Below are 19,652 nucleotides of genomic sequence, written 5' to 3' on the forward strand. Positions count from 1 at the left end.
AACACATGCAACTGACAAAGGACCACGAAGCAATACGAAGCATTCCCGTAAGGACTGGACAGCAGAAACCCCGCCGACTGACGAGGAGAGCCCAACAGAAGCAGGCACTTCATAGAAGAGGCTACAAGCATAGAAGGAGATTCTGCGCTTCATTCATCATCAGGGCGATGCAAATTGGGGCCGCAATTAAATACCATTTTATACTCACCAGATGGGAAAAAAATAAGAATCTATTAGTATCAAGTGTTGGAGAGGCTGTAAATCAACAGGACCACTTTGTCTATTTTTCAGTTTGCAACTGGCATCTCCTATGGCACCTTGGTGAGCTGCAGCCACCAGCCAGAAGTCAGGAGGGCTCCTTCTTCAACCCGAGGGGCTAACCTTGCACACAGTGAAGTGCTGCTTGCTCCCCGTTCTTGCTCAACAGCTCAGAGAGCTCAGGTCAGAGCACACCTGGGTCACCTCCAGTCCCTTTGATGCGGGAACATTTGTTCCTGGGCCAAGGTGGCTTTGGACACTGCGATACTGTGTGTTATCTGCTTTTGTGTTACTTGGAAAAGATTTTTGGTTTTTGTCAAGGTCATTATTTTTTTTTTCTTTCTTTCTTTCTTTCTTTCTTTCTTTCTTTCTTTCTTTCTTTCTTTCTTTTTTTTTTTTTTAGTGAGAGACTCCATCTAGAAGGAGTACCTTAGGGGAGGGTGCATGGCACTCTTTATTTCTATTAGTTACACTGTGCTTTTAATACATTACAGTCCCTGTAGAGTGGGTGCAGTCCATGGTGAAGTAAAGGGGCAGGGAAAACTTCAGAGAAAAGCACAGCAGAATACTAGTGTTCTGGAAGAACTGCAATAATAAATTAGAGATTAGGATGAGATAATAAGTAGTCAATATACCCATAGCTCTCCCAATATTCTCTCTTGATGTTCTCACCATCTTTTAATCTAGATAAACATGTACACATGGTTATGCTGGGTGAGGTGAGAGTAGTATGCAGGTGTGACAACTCATCCGAGGGGTTTTTGAGCCTGAGTCTGAGATACAACTGTTCAATTGGCTTTGCGGAGAAGAAATCCAAGAAGATGAGGTCAGAGGAATGAGATGGAAAACATACACATGGTGCAATTTCTTCACTAAGTTAGGCAACCTGCTCTCTGGAAAAGGACTATTAAGCCAAGACATGCTCCGTGGACCACACAGGTGTCTGCCCAGGCAGGCCTCACCGACAGAAGAGAGCAGAGGGGTCAGGCGGCTCAGTCTCCATCCTGGGCTCTCGCAGGCCGATGCTCTATCCACTGAGCCAAGCCAGGCAGGGCCGGCCTTGTGTTTTTAGGTGAACGGTTCTAATCACACTCACCCAAAGCTCTCCCAAAAAGGGGGCGCTGGGCCTGGGGAAGGAGGCAGAGTGACACGGAAGATGTAAGGAGCGTGGAGGTATAGTGTTCCCAGACAAGCCAAGGTAAGACGTCACCAACACGTCTACCCAAGTTAACTCGTTGGCTTACAGAAAATCTGATAAAAATTCTAATGTAACCTTTAAATAATTTGATTAAATGATTTTCAAGAATAATTACCTCCTAATTGTTTATCATAAAAATATACCTTTTTAATAATGAGATGAACTTTTTCCAATTGGGTCAACTCTCCCCACCCCACCCCACCCCACCCCACCCCCGCCTTTTACGCCACTGATTTTTCCAATTGATCGGACCAAGTGGAATAGAATTCAGGTGGTGAATTTCCATCTCTGGCCTATGAGTTTGGCTGCTGGTGACTGAGGTACTGTCGGGGGCTGCCAGACAAGCCTTCTGATCAGATGTTAAGAGAATCGAGCCTGAGGTCAGGCATTCTGCCATGGAGACAGCACAAAACCGATGTTGTGTAAACCCCGACCCAGACACTCACAGGCAAACATTATCCCAATCCTCCCTGCCCAGCTAGTGTCAAAGGGGAGGACAGTTTGTCCAGTGCTTTCCCTTCCCACAGCCAGTTAGCAGCTGGACTGCAGGACACTGCTCTCTGCAAGGTTTACTTTGGCGGGCTTACGTTTTGTGCCTTTCACACATGCGTGTGCACTAGCAAGAAAGGCTGTCTTTTCGGGGACTCTTCCTCATTTCAGTGCTAAAACACACAGTCCTGGGTGGAGACTTAGCATGCTAAGGAGACATGCAGTGCATGAAGAAGCATGTCGTTCCACTGCGCAGGCTCCGGAGTCCCCATCTCTACATACTCTATGTTACACTTAGATGTCTTTCCTGCCTCATCGTCTGTGAAACTGTCCCCAGCTTTTGTTTGGAAGCAACGTGTCTTTCTTCCTTAACGCTGTCTCCCTCGGCGCTGGAGCTGTCTGTCAGAAACCTCTCACCGGAGCGCCACTTTGTGGTGAACTCTCTGGATTTCTATCCCAAGAACTCGGGCTGGTTCGATGGTGGAGACCTGGCTCGATCCTGGCCAGTGCGCCAGGCTCGCTATCAGTTTCAGGTGAACTTTAGATTTCTAACCTGGGAGATCACAGGAACCCGGGTGCCAGGAGCAACCCCACGTTCTGACCTGTGGGCTGGGGCGTCCGGATGCTGCGTTTACTGATGTGGATGAAAAGTGGGCTCCTAATAAACCCACTGAGAGGAGCCTCACCGGTGACCGATCATCGATTCCTAGCTGGGTAGGTCATGTGGGTAGGTCATGTGGGCAGGTCATGTGGGCAGGTCATGTGGGCAGGTCATGTGGGCAGGTCATGTGGGTAGGTCATGTGGGCAGGCCATACCGCGGGTCTATAGCTTCTTTGTTGTGGTTTATCTTTGCTTTTTTTTGGTTTTTTTTAGATTTATCTTTATTGTTTGAAAGCATTACAGATGTCCCCCTTTTCCCCCCATGGGCCCCCTAACCATCCCCCCAGCCTTCACCACAGTGTTGTCTGTGTCCATGGGTTATGCATATATGCATGTAAGTTCTTTGGTTAATCCAGTGGTTCTCAACCTGTGGGTCGCGACGCCTTTGGGGGTCGAACGACCCTTTCACAGGGTCGCCTAAGACCATCGGAAAACACATATATAATTACATATTTTGTGATGAATCACTATGCTTTAATGATGTTCAATTTGTAACAATGAAAATACATCCTGCATATCAGATATTTACATGACGATTCATAACAGTAGCAACATGACAGTTATGAAGTAGCAACGAAAATAATTTTATGGTTGGGGGTCACCACCACATGAGGAACTGTATTAAAGGGCCGCGGCATTAGGAAGGTTGAGAAGCACTGGTTAATCTTTCCCCACCCACCCACACCTGCCTTCCCTCTGAAACTCTTTTAAAAATATATATATTTGTTATTGATTTCAGAGAGGAAGGGAGAGGGAGATAGAAACATCAATGATGAAAGAGGATCATTGATTGGCTGCCTCCTGCATGCCGGCCCCCACCGCGCCCCCCCCCCCCCCCCCCCCCCCCCCGCAACTGAGCCCTCAACCCAGGCATGTGTCCTGACCAGGGAATTTGTCCTGATGGGGAATCAAACTGTAACCTCTTGTAATCGAACCTGGCTCATAGATCGACGTTCAACCACTGAGCTGCGCTGGCCGGGCCGTCAGAGACTCTTTTGCTTTAAGCAGCTTTCCCACCATTTCTGTGCATCCTGAAGCCTTGGAAATGCCAGAGATCCTCCTTTCAGGGTCTCAAAGGAGCACGTGATTTTGTTAGCGATCTTGTAATCCCCCACCTGAATTTAACCTTCCTTCTGTTCCTCCCTTCATTCCAAATGCACGAAAGAAGCTGCAAACTCATTCGTGAAAGCATTCTTCTCAGTCTGTTGAGATCTTGCTTCCGGGCTTATCCTGTTTGGCTCAAATAAATTTTATAAAAATTCTCTATAGCTTTGGACGTTCTTTTTGTTGTGGTGGTGACGGTGTTTTTGTTTTTGTGAATCCTCACTCAAGGATATTTTTTCCATTGATTTTTAGATAGAGTGGAAGAGAGGGGGTGGGGAGAGAGAGACAGACAGACAGGCAGACAGACAATGATGTGAGAAGAGAGATCCCTAGATTAGTTGCCTCCTGCACACCCCCCAGGGGCCTGGGAATGAACCTGCAACCCAGGTACATGCCCTTGACCGGGAATTGAGCCCTCAGGCCGATGCTCTAACCACTGGAAAACACTGGCTAGGACAATTTGGACATTCTTTTTTTTTTTTTTTTAATATATTTTATTGATTTTTTACAGAGAGGAAGGGAGAGAGATAGAGAGTTAGAAACATCGATGAGAGAGAAACATCGATCAGCTGCCTCCTGCACATCTCCTACTGGGGATATGCCCGCAACCCAGGTACATGCCCTTGACCGGAATCGAACCTAGGACCCTTCAGTCCGCAGGCCGACGCTCTATCCACTGAGCCAAACCGGTTTCGGCTGGACATTCTTTTTTTAAAAATGATTTTATTGATTTCAGAGAGAGGAGGGGAGAGGGGGAAAGGGATAGAAACAGCATCGATGAGAATCCTTAATTGGCTGACACCCACACACTGCCTACTGGGGGATCACGCCCACAACCCAGGCACGTGCTCTGACCAGAATCAAAACACGACCTCTGCTGGGACAGGATTCCCCTAGGTAAGCCTCCCCCCCCCCATTGAGAACCCCACACTCGGGGCGGTTAGGACTCCATCAGGGTACTGCAGACCCCCCTATAGAGGATAAGTAGGGTAAGAAGGTGGATAGTACAGAACTTAGATTGAGAAGATGTGCCATACTGAGTCCAAAGAAAGAAGACTCTGTATTGATCTTTTAACACATATGCTTGCTAGCAGAGGAATTAAGGTTACTCCAGTCAGACAGAACGTTTTACACAAGAAGTATGTCCATGCTTTTCTGAGGAAGGAAAGGTAAATGTAAAGGCATGGGAGGAGGTAGGCCCAAGGAGCCTTATCCTTAACCCCACTGCAGCCTTTCCACCCCGGGAAAGTGCAGGATTGGCAAGCTCTCCCTGGGGTGATAGATCAGGACTCAGGTAATAGCGGAAAGCGCCAATCCTACTCTTAAAATGGATACAAGAGAGCATTTGGGGTTTTTCTTTTTAATGCCTGCTTTTAAAAAATGAAAAAGGGGGAATTTGCCGGGAGCCGGTCCATCCTTGCTGCTTGACACAGTCGCTACAGGGAAGAAACATCTGCACAGCATATGTTTCAAGGGACCTGGCATATATGGCATACTGTTCTTAATATGTTTGTTCACCTTCTTGGCACTATGTGTTTTAACCAAGGTCACCTCTCCAAGAAAGGTTGTTTCCCCAGGTAGGGATTTTCCCCTGAAGTTAGGGAGGGACTAAAACCCCTTAACTAAGTGCCAGGCGGGTAGTTAATCACTTTAACTATGAACAATCATGCCTAAGCTACATAATCTTTACTCCCTGGAATGGAGATTAGAAACGCCCTAACCCATGGAATAGAGATTGATAGGATTGGAATCAACTGGTATAAATACAGATGTAACAAGACAACAGGACACAGAAACTGGAGGCAGAACCTAGAGACAGAACCTAGCGAGAGAACATGGAAAAAGATCCTGGACAGAAACTGGCCACAGAACCTAGAGACAGAACCTAGCGAGAGAACCTGGCTGAAGAACCTAGAGACAGAACCTGGCTACAGAACCTGGATAGAACATGACAAGAGAACCTGACTAGAACCTGGTGACTGAACCTGGCTGGAGAACCTGGACAGAACCTGGCTGGAGAACCTAGCGAGGGAACATGGCTACAGAACCTGGCTGGAGAACCTAGCAAGAGAACATGGACACAGAACCTGGCTGGAGATCCTAACCAGAACTTCGCTGGGGCTAGAGATCCTGGCTAGGCTGCTGATCAACTGAACGCTGTCTCTGTGTCATTCTTTCTTCGCCGACTCCGTCCACACCTTTGGGGACCCCTGGACCTGCTGGGGTTGGACCCCGGCAGACCTCCTGGTTCATTGGTCATGGCTCAACCACTGACCCACACCGCCCCGCGGTTTGGACGTTCTTAAGTCAACACTGGGATTGGTGCAAGTGCCAGCAACCAGTGTCAACAGAGCCTGGATGGGGCTTCTCGGAAGCAATCACTACAGAAATCAGCCTCTGAAAGGCTGGCCAACAGCAGCTAATAATAAACTAATATCTTGGGCCAGAGGAGAAGGAAGGTGGCATTGGCTGGCCAGTCCCCCTCCTTCTCGAGGGTGAGTTATAAAAGCGTTTCCTTTCCACAGAAGCGCTCCAGAGCTTGGCAGAGACCACTGCAGGTGCCATGACTGCCCTGGGTATCACAGTCGCCCTGCTGGTGTGGGTGACAGCTCTGCTGTGCGCCTTCCTCTGGAAGCAGATGTACAATAGCAGGAAATTGCCCCCAGGCCCTTTCCCACTGCCCATTGTTGGGAATGTTCTTCAGTTGGAACTCAAGAATATACCAAAATCCTTCACCAGGGTAAGAGAAATATTGTTGACTTGGGGGAGGAGAATTTGGGAATTAGATGTAATACGTGTGCATTCAACTCATTGTCAGACAAATTGTTCCGAATTAACTGAATTAACAGTAGTGTCCAAGAGCAATATTCAAAATATTTAGCTGATGGTAGAACTTGGGCACAGAGTACTCAAAGGGGGATCGGCCGTAGATACCCTGGAGGCCCCTGCCTGAGCCGAGTGTTCACTGCCTCCGTCATTGGCTGGCGTGGTGAGGCCACCACCATACATGGTGTCATGCATTCACACCAGGTGCACAAGGGCTGGTGTCAACTTGGAGTTCTTTGTAGATGCCAAAGACAGAGTGAAAAGTGAATTGCTTGCCCGACCAGCCTGGGACCTCCTCCCATGATTGTGGTGAACAGTGGATGAGCTAACAGATCTGAAAACTAAACGAGTTGATAAACCTACTAAATGAGTTAGTAAAAGAATGCCACATGGCACAGGGCAGGCTTGGAAAATGTGTGAGGCGCAGCAGAGCCTGTGGCTCCCAGGTTTGGTTCCGGTCAGGGGCATGTGCCTTGGTTGCAGGCATATCCCTGGTGGGGAGTGTGCAGGAGGCAGCTGATCCATGTTTCTCTCTTATCGATGTTTCTAGCTCTCTATCTCTCTCCCTTCCTCTCTGTAAAAAATCAATGAAATATATTAAAAAAAAATACAACTAAAAGACGGAACGGACATCATCCAGAACCACAGGAAGGCTGGCTGAGTGGAAATTCTACAACTAGAAGGAAAGAGAAAAGCATACCGGGAATCAGAGGAGGCGCAGTGCGGAAGTAAAATACTAAGGTACAGAGGCACACAAGGAGCGGGCTGGCAGCTGAGGGCGCAGTTGTCGTTTTCAATCGGGAGGGAGTCTCAGGCTCTGAGCTCCAGTTCCGGGCGAGTCTCTGGGGACCCAGACTAATACGGGAGAAGTGGGACTGTCTGGCATCTGTCGGAACTCGAAGGCAGCTTTCTCTCAGAGGGGCTTGCAGTGATTGCCGAGACAGGGAGAAGCAGCGGGGCCTCTGAGAGCAGCCATAACTGCTAGCCCCACCCTGTTGATCCTGTGGGACCCGCCCCGCCCAAGCCCTGCAGGGAGGCTTTTGCTGGATAGCCTAAGGCAGAGGCTAGATTAGCACCTCCCTAGAGATCCAGGAGCCAGTGTACCCAGAGGTCAGAGTGGGACCATCCAGTTTGCAGCTCCGTGGAACCATAAAGGACACACTCAGGGGGCAGACTCAGTGAGCACCAAAGCCCCATTGAAGCAAGTCTTGCCCCGGAGGGGTGTCTCCAACACAGAAGTTCTCTCACTGCAGACACAGCTGATTCTCACAGCCAATTGGCCTGGAGGTCAATTCCTCCCAGTGATACCTACAACAATCAAGGCTTAACTACAACAAGACTTTGCACAAAGACCACAAGGGGGTGCACCAAGAATGTCCTCCTCAGGTAATTGGGGAGGCTGAACCACTGGGCCCTAGAGGACACTTAGCACAGAAAACCACTTTATCAACACAGGGAAGCATAAAAAATGCGGAGACAAAGAAAAAGGACACAAATAACAGAAATGGAGGAAAGCAAACTACTGGATATAGAGTTCAAAACCACACTTTTAAGGTTTTTCAAGAATTTTCTAGAAACTGCCGATAAACTCAATGAGACCTACAAGAAATCTAGTGAGACCCTCGAGGTTGTGATAAAGAACCAACTAGAAATTAAGCATACACGGACTGAAATAAAGAATACTATACAGACTCCCAACAGCAGACCAGAGGAGCGCAAGAATCAAGTCAAAGATTTGAAATACAAAGAAGCAAAAAACACCCAACCAGAAAAGCAAAATGAAAAAAGAATCCAAAAATACGAAGATAGTGTAAGGAGCCTCTGGGACAGCTTCAAGCGTACCAACATCCGAATTATAGGGGTGCCAGAAGAAGAGAGAAAGCAAGATATTGAAAACCTATTTGAAGAAATAATGACAGAAAACTTCCCCTACCTGGTGAAAGAAATAGACTTACAAGTCCAGGAAGCGCAGAGAACCCCAAACAAAAGGAATCCAAAGAGGACCACACCAAGACACATCATAATTAAAATGCCGAGAGCAAAAGACAAAGAGAGAAAGAAAGTCAGTTACCTACAAGGGAATACCCATACGACTGTCAGCTGATTTCTCAACAGAAACTTTGCAGGCCAGAAGAGACTGGCAAGAAATATTCAAAGTGATGAATGCCAAGAACCTACAACCAAGATTACTTTATCCAGCAAAGCTATCATTCAGAATTGAAGGTCAGATAAAGAGCTTCACAGATAAGAAAAAGCTAAAGGAGTTCATCACCACCAAACCAGTATTAGATGAAATGCTGAAAGGTATCCTTTAAGAAGAGGAAGAAGAAGAAAAAGGTAAAGATACAAATTATGAACAACAAATACACATCTATCAACAAGTGAATCTGAAAATCAAGTGGATAATCTGATGAACAGAATGAACTGGTGATTATAATAGAATCAGGGACATAGAAAGGGAGTGGACTGGCTATTCTTGGGGGGGAAAGGGGTGAGGGGGATGCGGGAAGAGACTGGACAAAAATCCTGCATCTATGGATGAGGACAGTGGGTGGGGAGTGAGGGAGGAGGGTGGGGTGGGAGCTGGGTGGAGGGGAGTTATTCGGGGAAAAAAGAGGAACAAATGTAATAATCTGAACAATAAAGATTTAATTAATAATAATAATAAGAGAGAGGTGTTGCTGGTGCTTTACGCACCACGGGGGGTGGCCTCCCAGGGGTCAAGATGGTGCGGGCTCTGGGTCCCGCTGCAGTGCCCTGAGGCCCGTGGCCTTGACTGGACACAACCTGTGAAGGTGACCGGGCAGCTGTGGGCAAAGTGGCCTCAGGGGAGGGACTGGAGCAGCAGACCCCCGGGAAAGGGAATCCCCCACGGCCAGGCGGGGATGGCTCAGTGGGCAGGTGTACTGGAACCAGACTTCCCGCCGAAGAAAGCCATGTGGGGAGGGTCTTCCCACATCAGGCTGAATGTAGACAGGCTCTCCCCAGGTCCCTCTGGGTCCTCATGGTCCATACCCATGACTTTGGGGGTCCGTTGGAAGCACAGCGCTCCCGTCCCTCACTCCCCGCCTGCGGGTCTCGCAGCTGGCAGAGCGCTTTGGGCCGGTGTTCACCGTGTACCTGGGCTCCAACCGCGTCGTGGTCCTGCACGGCTACCAGGCAGTCAAGGAGGTCCTGCTCCAGCACAAGAACGAGTTTTCCGGCCGAGGCGAATACCACATGTACCGGGCGCACAAGAACCAAGGTACCTCCCGCTGCTCTTCTCACGATGCCCCGGGGCAGGGGGGGGGGCTGGGGGGGGCGGGGGCGGAGGTTTGGGGCCTGGCGGGGGCTGAAGCCACAGTAACAAGAAACAGTAGAGTCAGAAAGGTAAAGAGATGCCAGTCCATTCGGGGACGGTTGGTCCATTCACTCAGTCGTCACACAGTGGGCATCTTCACGAAAGCGGCTGTGACCAGGGCCTGCAGCACCCTGACAGCGGGGCAGACTTTTATTTTATTTTACTTTAAAATATATGTTTTATTGATGTCAGAGAGGAAGGGAGAGGGGGGAGAGAGAAACATCAGTGATGAGAGAGACTCATCCATCTCCGCGGCCTCTTGCACGCCCCCTCCTGGGGGTGGAGCCCAGTCATGTGCCCTGAAGGGTGACCTCCTGGTTCATAACTTGACGCTCAACCACTGAGCCACGCCAGCTGAGCTATTTTATTTTATTATTTTATTTATTATTATATTATTTAACTTATTTTATCATTTTATTTTATTTTGTTATTTTATCTTTAAATTTATTTTATTATTTTATTTTGTTTTGTTATTTTAATTTATTATTTTATCCCCCTCGACCCGGCCTCCCCGCACCCCGCCGTCCCAGGGCAGGGCCCCTGCGCGGAGGGGGCCGCGCTGGAGCCGTCCCCACGTGCGCGGAGCCTGTGACTCTGTGGCCCGCCCTTAGGGAGGACACTGTGAAGCCACAGCGATGCGAGGGGAGGCGCTGGTGGAGTGAGGGTGACCATCAACGAAAAGAGCGGCTTTGCAGGGATTCCGCCCCGGGCAGGAAGGGGTGTCGCGGGGGAATGTCCCTCGCGGAAAAGGAAAGGCACAGTGAGTTGCGGGGGTGCACAGACGACCGGGGACGACATGGATCCAGGGATGCCCTTGCTAACCTCCGGACGCTTGCGTTTCACTCTTTAAAGTTAGTCCCTACCCAGCCAGCCCGGCTCAGTGGTTGAGCATCGACCCAGGAACCAGGAGGTCCCCGTCCTTGTCCCCTTCCGGGCACATGCCGGGTTGCGGGCTCGATCCTCGCTAGGGGGCGTGCAGGAGGCAGCCGATCCCTGATTCTCATCATGGATGTTTCTCTCTCTCCCTCTCCCTTCTCTCTGAAATCAATTAAAAAATATATGTGTTTTTAAAAATTAATCCCCACTGTACACTTGACACATGACACAGGTGCGACCGGGTCGGGCAGCCGAGGGCCGAGATGGGCAGGGGAGCCCGCGCGTCCTCCGCTGCCCCCTGGCGCCCGGTCTGGGCGTTGGCAGGAACTCCTCGCTGTCCCTCTTCCGCAGGAATTACTTTCAATAACGGCCCGACCTGGAAGGAAACCCGGCGGTCCGCCCTGACCATCCTGCGGGACTTCGGGATGGGGAAGGAGGGCAACGAGGCCCGCATCCAGAGGGAGATCCCCTTCCTGCTGGACGCCCTCCGGAAGACCAACGGTGCGGATGGCCGCCCTGGCCAGGGCCCCAGGGTCACGGGGTCACGGGGTCACGGGACAGCCCTGCAGCAGCTGGGCGCACAGGGCCACCTTCATCCTCTGACTCGCGGGGTCCTCTCTGCATCGCAGGGGGAGCAGCAGTGGTGGTCACGTGTGTGACTGTTACTTCCAAATCGCTGAGAAGTAAAGAAACCCGAATAGGTCCTAGCATCCCTATCTTCCGAGAATTGCCCTGTTTTTAGGGCGGCTCCTCGCAGGAGACGGCCTGGCGGTCTCCCTCTCACAATCCCCGTTTTCCAGGCCAGCCCTTCGACCCCACCTTTGTGGTGGGCTACGCGCCCTGCAATGTCATTGCCGACATCCTCTTCCGCAAGCGCTTCGACTACGAGGACAGGACCAGTCTGAGGCTGCAGACCTTGTTTAACGAGAACTTATACCTGATCAGCACTCCCTGGCTGCTGGTGAGGCCCTGCCTTCCTTTTTCACTCCTTAGTCGGCGCTCATCTTCAGTTACATCGATTCCATTGGGAAAAGGAGAGGGGAAGCTCGGGTTGTGCGGACAGACAGGCCTGCAAAAGCCAGGGCTCCTGTCCGGAGTATTCCTTCCGGAGGTGTCCGTGGGCCCAGCGCTGCCTTTGCGGACACTCACCGTTTCACTCTTTCAAATTAGTTCCCGCTGGATGCGTGCGCTGTGTTCACATCCCCCACAGCAGGAGCACCGCCTAACAGAGGGGTGCCCAAATAATACCGTGGGCCCAAGGATCACACAATACAATGGTAGCGGCCATATGTTTAGGCTTGGAGGAAATAAGTCCAGTACACAAAATGGTGTTGCATGGGGGGGGGGGGGGATTAAAAAAAACACACACATATATATAAAGAAATTCTCTCCTTTCTCTTTATTGTTCTAGCTTTATAATAGTTTTTCAAGCTTTCTAAACTACCTGCCTGGAAGCCATAGAAAAGTAATGAAAAACGTATCTGAACTAAAAGACTATGCTTTAGCCAGACTGAAGGAGCACCAGCAGTCGCTGGCCCCCAGCTGCCCCCGGGACTTCACGGACTGCCTGCTCATGGAGATGGAGAAGGTACCCTCCACCATGCCCCGGGAAGCTGAGTGCTTGGTGTTCCCAGGTGGTTGGTTGGGGGTAGAGGGGGGGGGGGGGTGTCAGATTTATATTATAACCTGCACTGCTGGTGCCCAGACTGCCCACACTGGGTACATTCTGATGCTTTTGGTTTTACACAAACGCACTGGCTTCGGTGTGGCCACACACCAGATCTGCTCCCACACAGCCAGCCTGCCTGGCTGCCTTCCACACCACACAACCGTCCCCTGTGGTCTTATTTGGGGAAGCTGTCAGGGCCGTGGAACACACTTTGAGACCCCTCCCATCAGCTCCCTCCAGACCATGCTTCCTTTTTAAAAAAAAAAAAAAAAAAAAAAATTGATTTTTAGAGAGAGGGAGGAAAAGAGAGAGAGAGAGAAACATGGATGTAATAGCGAAACATCGACCTGCTGCCTCCTGCATGCCCCCATAGGGAATCAAGTCCAAAACCTAGGCACAGGCCCTAACTGGGAACTGAACCAGCCACCTTCCGGTGCATAGGACAATGCCCAGCCAACTGAGCCACATCTGCTTCTTATCATAACCGTGTCTCCTCTGGGGAGAGGCCCTCAGCGTTCCTGGTCAGCATGTGAACTCCCAGTTGTGCATGACTTCAGGGGGCTCCAGGCCTAGCCAGCATCTATCTACCTGACAGCTTCTTAGGACCCCCAACCCACATAGGTCACACTTCACCTCTGTCCTTTGAAGTCACTGTGGTTCTAGACCAGCATGTGACTTCCCTGGATAATGGCCCCAGGTTATCTGAGAATCTCCTCCATCGATTGGACCCCTCTCATTGGCTTTCCAGGTGTTTGGCTCCCCTGCCTCCTGGGACCCAAAGGTGCTGGGTCGTAGCAGAGGCCCCACAGCTCAGCCCTGGGTGGAAGGAGGTCATGGCACAGGATCAGCTACTTTGCTGGTCCTCGCCCCGGGAAAGCCCTCGGTGCTATAAAAAGCACAGAGCCCCACGGCCTGGGCCAGGAGCCCTGCCCCTCACCTTTCTGGCTGGCCGTGTGCACACCCGCCCCTTCCTCCCTGGGAGCTGGCAGGACTGTGACTTCTGTGCTGGTCAGGGGCGCAAGGGTCTCTTTCTCATTCGCCTGAAGGCATCCCTTTACCTGTCTATCCCTGACATCCACAGGAAAAATACAAAGCAGAGCCAGGGTACAACTTGGACAACATTGCCGCGACTGTGGCCGACCTGTTCTTTGCAGGGACAGTGACCACCAGCGCCACTCTGAAATACGGGCTCCTGGTGCTCATGAAACACCCAGAGGTGGAAGGTATGTAAAGGGCAGGCAAGGAGCCCCGGGCCCTGTGGCTGTCTGACCTGGGCAGTCAGCCTACAGCATTAGGCGTCAGCTTTCAGTCTGCAAGTGGTGCTGCTTATTAACCCTTGCAGGACATCAGACACGTTCTTTGAGGGGACATGTCCTTGTGCATGACAGCCGCCTGGCACTCTTGAATACCCATCCTTCCTTACCCACTGACAGCCGGATCACAGGGAAGGAGAGCCAGCACCAGGTTGGGAAAATTCGATGCCGTCTGCATTCTGCTCCATAGTAGGACCTGTGTATGACCCTGAAAATAATGTCTGCATTGCTACCCCCTGAGGAAGACCTGGCCTTCTGGGCAGAGCAGGGAGGGAGGGCCAGGCAGGGGCGAGGAGGAATGCGAATCAGAAGAAAGAAGCCCGCGGGAGGAGCTTCCCAAGGCTGCCCGCTGCCCTCGAATCCCTTCACTCCTTGTAGGTGCGACTCCGGGTGCCTGGAGGAGATATGGCTTCCACAGTGTGGAAACACCTACACGGGCATGACTTCGTGCATTTAACATTTACTAAGTATCAGCACACGATCTGTATTGTTTACGTGTTTTACATTTTTCTTCTGGTAAAACACTGGATGTAATTTTGCAGTTCATGCTACATATTGTGAAGGCCCACGGGAAACCTCAGACCCAGAGAGGCCAAGCAATTTGCCAAAGGTTGCTTCTACCTCTGCCGAGAAAAACGGGAACTTCAGACTCCTGCTTCCAAGGACTTCTCCAAGCAGTAGACGTGCATGTCTGTCTTCATTCTGCCATTCACTGTCAGACTTCTTAGAAGTCATTAACACAGAGATTCCTCTCCCAATAGAGATTTCCAAGCCCACTTTGTCAGTCTCTATTTCTGACATAAAGACAAGAGCTGGGTTCGTCCTGATCAGATGAGAAAATGGACACTAACAAAGAACTAAGTGGTAGTCGAGGTCAGGCCTGCAACCCCAGCCCCCTTGCCAAGGCGGAGCCCAGGGCCTCAGCCCCTGCCCGTGACTGTGGTGGCGCCTTCAAACCTGACGACCCTGCTGGTAGCAGAGAGGCTGGTGATCTTGGCATCAATGCCCATTACCACAACGACATCAGCAGCAGCAAGGCGCCAGCAGCTTTAGCGGCATTAAGAACAGCAAAGGCTGCACCTCTGGCAGAGGCAGTGGAGGGGGGAGTGCCACCTCTCAAACGTGAAGCAACTCAGATAAGAGAAACCAAAAACGTGTGCTGTAGCGCCACCTACTGGAAGAAAGAATAAGGTCTCTAATCACCGACCTGTTGAATCTTGGAATTAAAGTAAACAACGCCTTACCTAAATAAGAAAACTGTTTGCTACTCCAAATGCACTGGCAGAGGAACCACTCGTCAAACACCATGAGAATGAGAATTCTCCAGAAGTCAAACTTAAAGTCCCAGAAGATTGTAACCGAATTGATAGCAAATTCAAAATAGCTGGCATGAAGAAACAGCAAGCTTTGAGAAAACTCAGGACCATTTAACATGCTCCCGAGTAAAACTAATGAACAGAAACACACGTTACCCAAGAGACTGGAACTCTACAAAAGAACCAAACAGATACCTGGAGCTGAAGAACTCAATACATGAGGTGAAGACTCATGAGAAAGCCCCGGAAATAGAGCAGACGACAGGGGAGAGAAGACAGAAATCTAGAAATGATCACGTGAAAGAGGAGAGAGACTTAAGATTTTAAAAATGAAGAGCCGAAACCGGTTTGGCTCAGTGGATAGAGCGTCGGCCTGCGGACTGAAGGGTCCCAGGTTCGATTCCGGTCAAGGGCATGTACCTGGGTTGCGGGCACATCCCCAGTGGGAGATGTGCAGGAGGCAGCTGATCGGTGTTTCTCTCTCATCGATGTTTCTAACTCTATCTCTCTCCCTTCCTCTCTGTAAAAAATCAATAAAAAAAATATATTTAAAAAAAAAAGAAAAAAAAAAGATTTTAAAAATGAAGAAACTATCTGACTCACTAAAAAAAAAGGAACATCTTCTTATCTTGGTATCCCAGATAAGAAGAGAGTAAAAAGGGAACAGAGAACTTATTTAAAGAAACAATAGCTGAGAACTTCCCAAACCTGACGAAGGAGCTGGGCATACAAGTATAGGAAGCTATTAAACAACTAGTTACCTCAACACAAAGAGCACTTCTCCAAAACATTATATTAAAACTGTCAAAAGTTAACGACATAGAATTTTAAAGGCAACGGGGGGATGGGGGGGGAGATAGTAACCTACAAAGGTACCCCCCATTAGGCTATCTGCAGATATCTCAGCAGAACTCCACAGGCCAGAAGTGAGTAAAATACATATTCAAAATACTGAAAAATACATATTAAAAATACATATTCAAAATACTGAAAAATAAACACTGCAAGCCAGGAAGATTCCATCCAGCACAGGTATTCTTCAGATATGAAGGAGATAAAGGCCTTCCCGGACCAACAAAAGCTGAGGAGCTCACCACCACTAGACCTGCATTATAAGAAATGTAAAGAACTCTTCTCCCTGAGATGAAACTACACACAACTTCAGTAAGGTGAGAAGAGACGGACGGAATCAGAAAATTGCAAAGCTATTTCAGAGTGGGGTGTTTAACACTAAATTACAGCATGACGGTTAAAGGGGGAAACGCATTAAAAATAACTATAGCTATTTCAATTTGGTAACAAGCTCACAACATAAAATGGGATAGTTTGTGGCAACAAAAAACATGAAAAAGGAGATGGAAAAGGACGAGATCTGTATAGTTAAGTAGTGTTAGGAAAAGTGAATAGCCACATGCAAAAGAATGAAACTAGATCACTACATTACACCATACACAAAAATTAGGTCAAAATGGATTGAAGATCTGAGCCTAAGACCTGAAGCCATAACATATGAAGAAGAAAGCATGTACTAAGCTCTTTGATATCAGTCTTAGTGATGTTTTTATGGATTTAACTCCAAAGGGAAGGGAAACAAAAGTGAAAATAAATAGAACATCAAACTAAAAAGCTTCTGCACAGTACAAAATGAAAGGCAAAAAACAATGGGAAAAGATATTGGCAAATCACACATAAGGTGTTAATATCCCCTGGGTTAGGGGCTAATTGTATGGTGATGGATGGTGATGAGCACAATATAGTACATACAGATGTTGAATTTTAACACTGTACACCTGAAATTTGTATATATAATGCTACAAACCAATGTTACCTCAATAATAACTAAAAAAAGAGTGGATGCCAAAACATGCTGTAGACTAGAACCTGACGAGCCTAGCTCTCGCTGACATTTGTGGAGGGGCTGTCCAACAATCCCAGGCTCCTGGCAGCCTGAAGCACTTGTCCGGGAGGGCTCCCTAGATGGCTGGCTGGCTGGCTGGCTTGCTGGCTGTTGAGCCAGCCTAGAGTCAATCCTTTACATCTTTCCATTCATATCTTGGCAGAGAAACTTCATGAAGAAATTGACAGGGTGATTGGGCCAAACCGAATCCCTTCCATCAAGGACAAGCTAGAGATGCCCTACATGGACGCCGTGGTGCATGAGATTCAGCGGTTCACCAATCTCCTGCCCTCCAACCTGAATCATGAAGCCACCCAGGACACAGTGTTCAGAGGCTACGTCATCCCCAAGGTCAGATGTGAGCTGGACTGCACACCCCTAGTACTATCCTACCAGCTCAGCCACTATCCTGCCCGGGGAGAGGATGGAGGGCCTAAGGACAACTCCTTCTGGCAGATGTGGCTCGGGCACCCCTAGCCGTCCTCCTGTGGACCTGGTGACCACAGAGATCGGGGAAATATGGAAAATGGGCTCCTGAGATAGTCCCTGCGGTTGGTGGTATCACCTGAGGATATTTTTCCATTGAATTTTAGAGAGAGTGAAAGGGAGAGAGAGAAACATCAATGTGAGAGAGACACATCGATTAGTTGCCTCCTGCAAGTGACCGGAATCTGCAGCCAAGGTACATGCCCTTGACCTGACTTGAACCTGGGACACTTCAGTCTGTGAGCCAACGCTCTATCCACTGAGCCAAACAAACTGGCCAGGGCTGTTGGTGGGATATTCCAACACCAGAAAACAAACAGCAACAACCAGCCCTTTACTCCAGTGAAAAGGTTAGCGCTCCCACTGCTCTTTAGACCTGACACCTGAGTTCTTCCTATCTGGTCCCCCACTGAACACTTTCCTTCTTGCACAGGTAAAATGCAAAACCCCCTTCTTCACTGGGGGCCTCCAGATCAAAGCCCACGCGTTGCTAACTTGACTGAGAAAGCTTTTGTTCTTCCAGGGCACAGTCCTAATTCCGACACTGGACTCCCTCTTGTTTGACAAACAAGAATTCCCTGACCCAGACAAGTTTAAGCCAGAGCATTTTCTGGATGAAAAAGGGAAGTTCAAGTACAGTGACTATTTCAAGGTATTTTCCGCAGGTAAGAAGAGTTCAGTTGTAGCCCCCTCCCAGGATTTGTCCCGAATTCCCGGGGTAACCTGCCATCATCTCAGACCTGCATCACGTCCTTATTCACAATGTGACCCAAGTGCGTGCCTCCCTGTTCAGAGGTTAATGACATCTTCTCACCAGAAGTCCTGGGAATGAGGTGTTGTGGATGGATTATCTTTCTGAACAGTCGATATTTCACTTCATTCAGGACTAAAACTCTTTAATAGAACTTAGGTAAAAAAAATCTTTCAAAAATGGTATTACCTAATTCTCTATCTGCTACTAAACAGAATGTAACGTTTGGTTACCTGGGCCATCATGGGACCCTCAGCCTTTCTTGGGCTGTCACCTCTGGGCCTGGGTCTCCTCCCCAGGTCTTCTCTCAGCTGTTGGTGTGAGGGAAGGTCCTATAACCAGCTCGGTAACTTTAACCGCTGATGGTATAGCATTGGCTTCTTGCCTGTGGGACATGGGTGAGCATGGGGTGGGCAGAGACCATTCTCCAACCTCCCATGGGTTTAGGCGGCTGCGTCCTGGTGGTTGAGGTGTGTGAAGGCTGGTCCCTGAATATGTGTTACTGATACTCTTACCCTGAAAATGTTCTGTGCTTCCTTTCAACGGGCAGAAGGGTCCATCCCACCTGTCTCATGTATACTGTTCTCACTGCAGGGAAGCGGGTGTGTGTCGGAGAAGGCCTGGCTCGCATGGAGCTGTTTTTGTTCTTCACCGCCATTCTTCAGCACTTTAACTTGAAGTCTCTCGTCGACCCCAAGGATATTGACCTCACCCCCATCGTGAATGGGTTTGCCAGCATCCCGCCCGATTACAAACTCTGTCTCCTTCCCCGCTCACAAGCGTGAGGCCCGGGTGCTCTGAAGATGGTAAAGGGGCATGAGGAAGTGCTCTCAGCGGTAGTGAGGGGGGGAGCGACTAGGGAGGCAGGGCCTCCAGACACCGTGCACACTGTCCTCAATAAACAGGTCATGCTTCAAAGCCAGCAGTGGTACCATCTTCCAGTCTCTCTCTGACGGACCGTCCTGCCTCCCTCTTGTAGGGATCCTCCCAGATGGCCCAGGACCGTCTCCCCATCCCAAGACCTCACCACATACTCAGAGGCCCCTTTGCTGGGTAACATCGTCACAGGTTCTGGGATTAGGATAAGGATGCCATTAGGCCTGTTGTTCAAACCAAGTCTCGGTTTCAGGTTTGATGCCTCAACTCTCCTGCTGACGGGAGAATTCCCACTGGGGCCTGTTCTTCCTTTTCCATGGAAACAGTGCTGTTCAGGCTGGGGCCTGTGTGGTCTCTCTCCACCCCCACCATTCACTGTCCTACCTGGGCATGGGAGCCTTTCAAGACAAGGAATCTCTTTGTACTTAATTTGCTGGATTTTGACCTGGAGCACAGACTTTCACGCCCAACACTGCCTTTAACCGGGTTGCTGCATTTTGGTGGATTTGAAACAGGCCTCAGAAGCACAGTCCCGAGTGTCTCCCAGCACACTGAGCGTTCCTAACATCATATTCTTATAGCAGGGTCTCGG

At 49.5% G+C, this 19,652-nt stretch overlaps 1 protein-coding gene across 1 annotated transcript; it reads left to right on the plus strand.

Moving 5' to 3' along the window:
* Positions 1 to 6,232: 6,232 nt before the first annotated feature.
* LOC118669676 (cytochrome P450 2E1) lies at positions 6,233 to 19,134 on the plus strand. Its single transcript, XM_036335760.1, has 9 exons — positions 6,233 to 6,450; positions 9,621 to 9,780; positions 11,104 to 11,253; positions 11,553 to 11,713; positions 12,164 to 12,340; positions 13,503 to 13,644; positions 17,111 to 17,298; positions 17,957 to 18,098; positions 18,779 to 19,134. The coding sequence occupies exons 1-9, from the start codon at positions 6,274 to 6,276 to the stop codon at positions 18,967 to 18,969; spliced, it is 1,488 nt and encodes a 495-aa protein (XP_036191653.1). The 5' UTR covers positions 6,233 to 6,273; the 3' UTR covers positions 18,970 to 19,134.
* Positions 19,135 to 19,652: the final 518 nt, after the last annotated feature.

Source organism: Myotis myotis, unplaced genomic scaffold, assembly GCF_014108235.1.
Source record: "Myotis myotis isolate mMyoMyo1 unplaced genomic scaffold, mMyoMyo1.p scaffold_m19_p_15, whole genome shotgun sequence".
NCBI classification, from domain to species: Eukaryota; Metazoa; Chordata; class Mammalia; order Chiroptera; family Vespertilionidae; genus Myotis; species Myotis myotis.

Excerpts from the sequence above, each read along its gene's own strand:
- LOC118669676 (XM_036335760.1), top strand. The coding sequence starts at position 6,274 with ATGACTGCCCTGGGTATCACAGTCGCCCTGCTGGTGTGGGTGACAGCT. Across the intron at positions 11,254-11,552 it reads CGCCCTCCGGAAGACCAACG|GCCAGCCCTTCGACCCCACC; the intron begins GTGCGGATGGCC and ends CCCGTTTTCCAG. Across the intron at positions 11,714-12,163 it reads TCAGCACTCCCTGGCTGCTG|CTTTATAATAGTTTTTCAAG; the intron begins GTGAGGCCCTGC and ends TTATTGTTCTAG.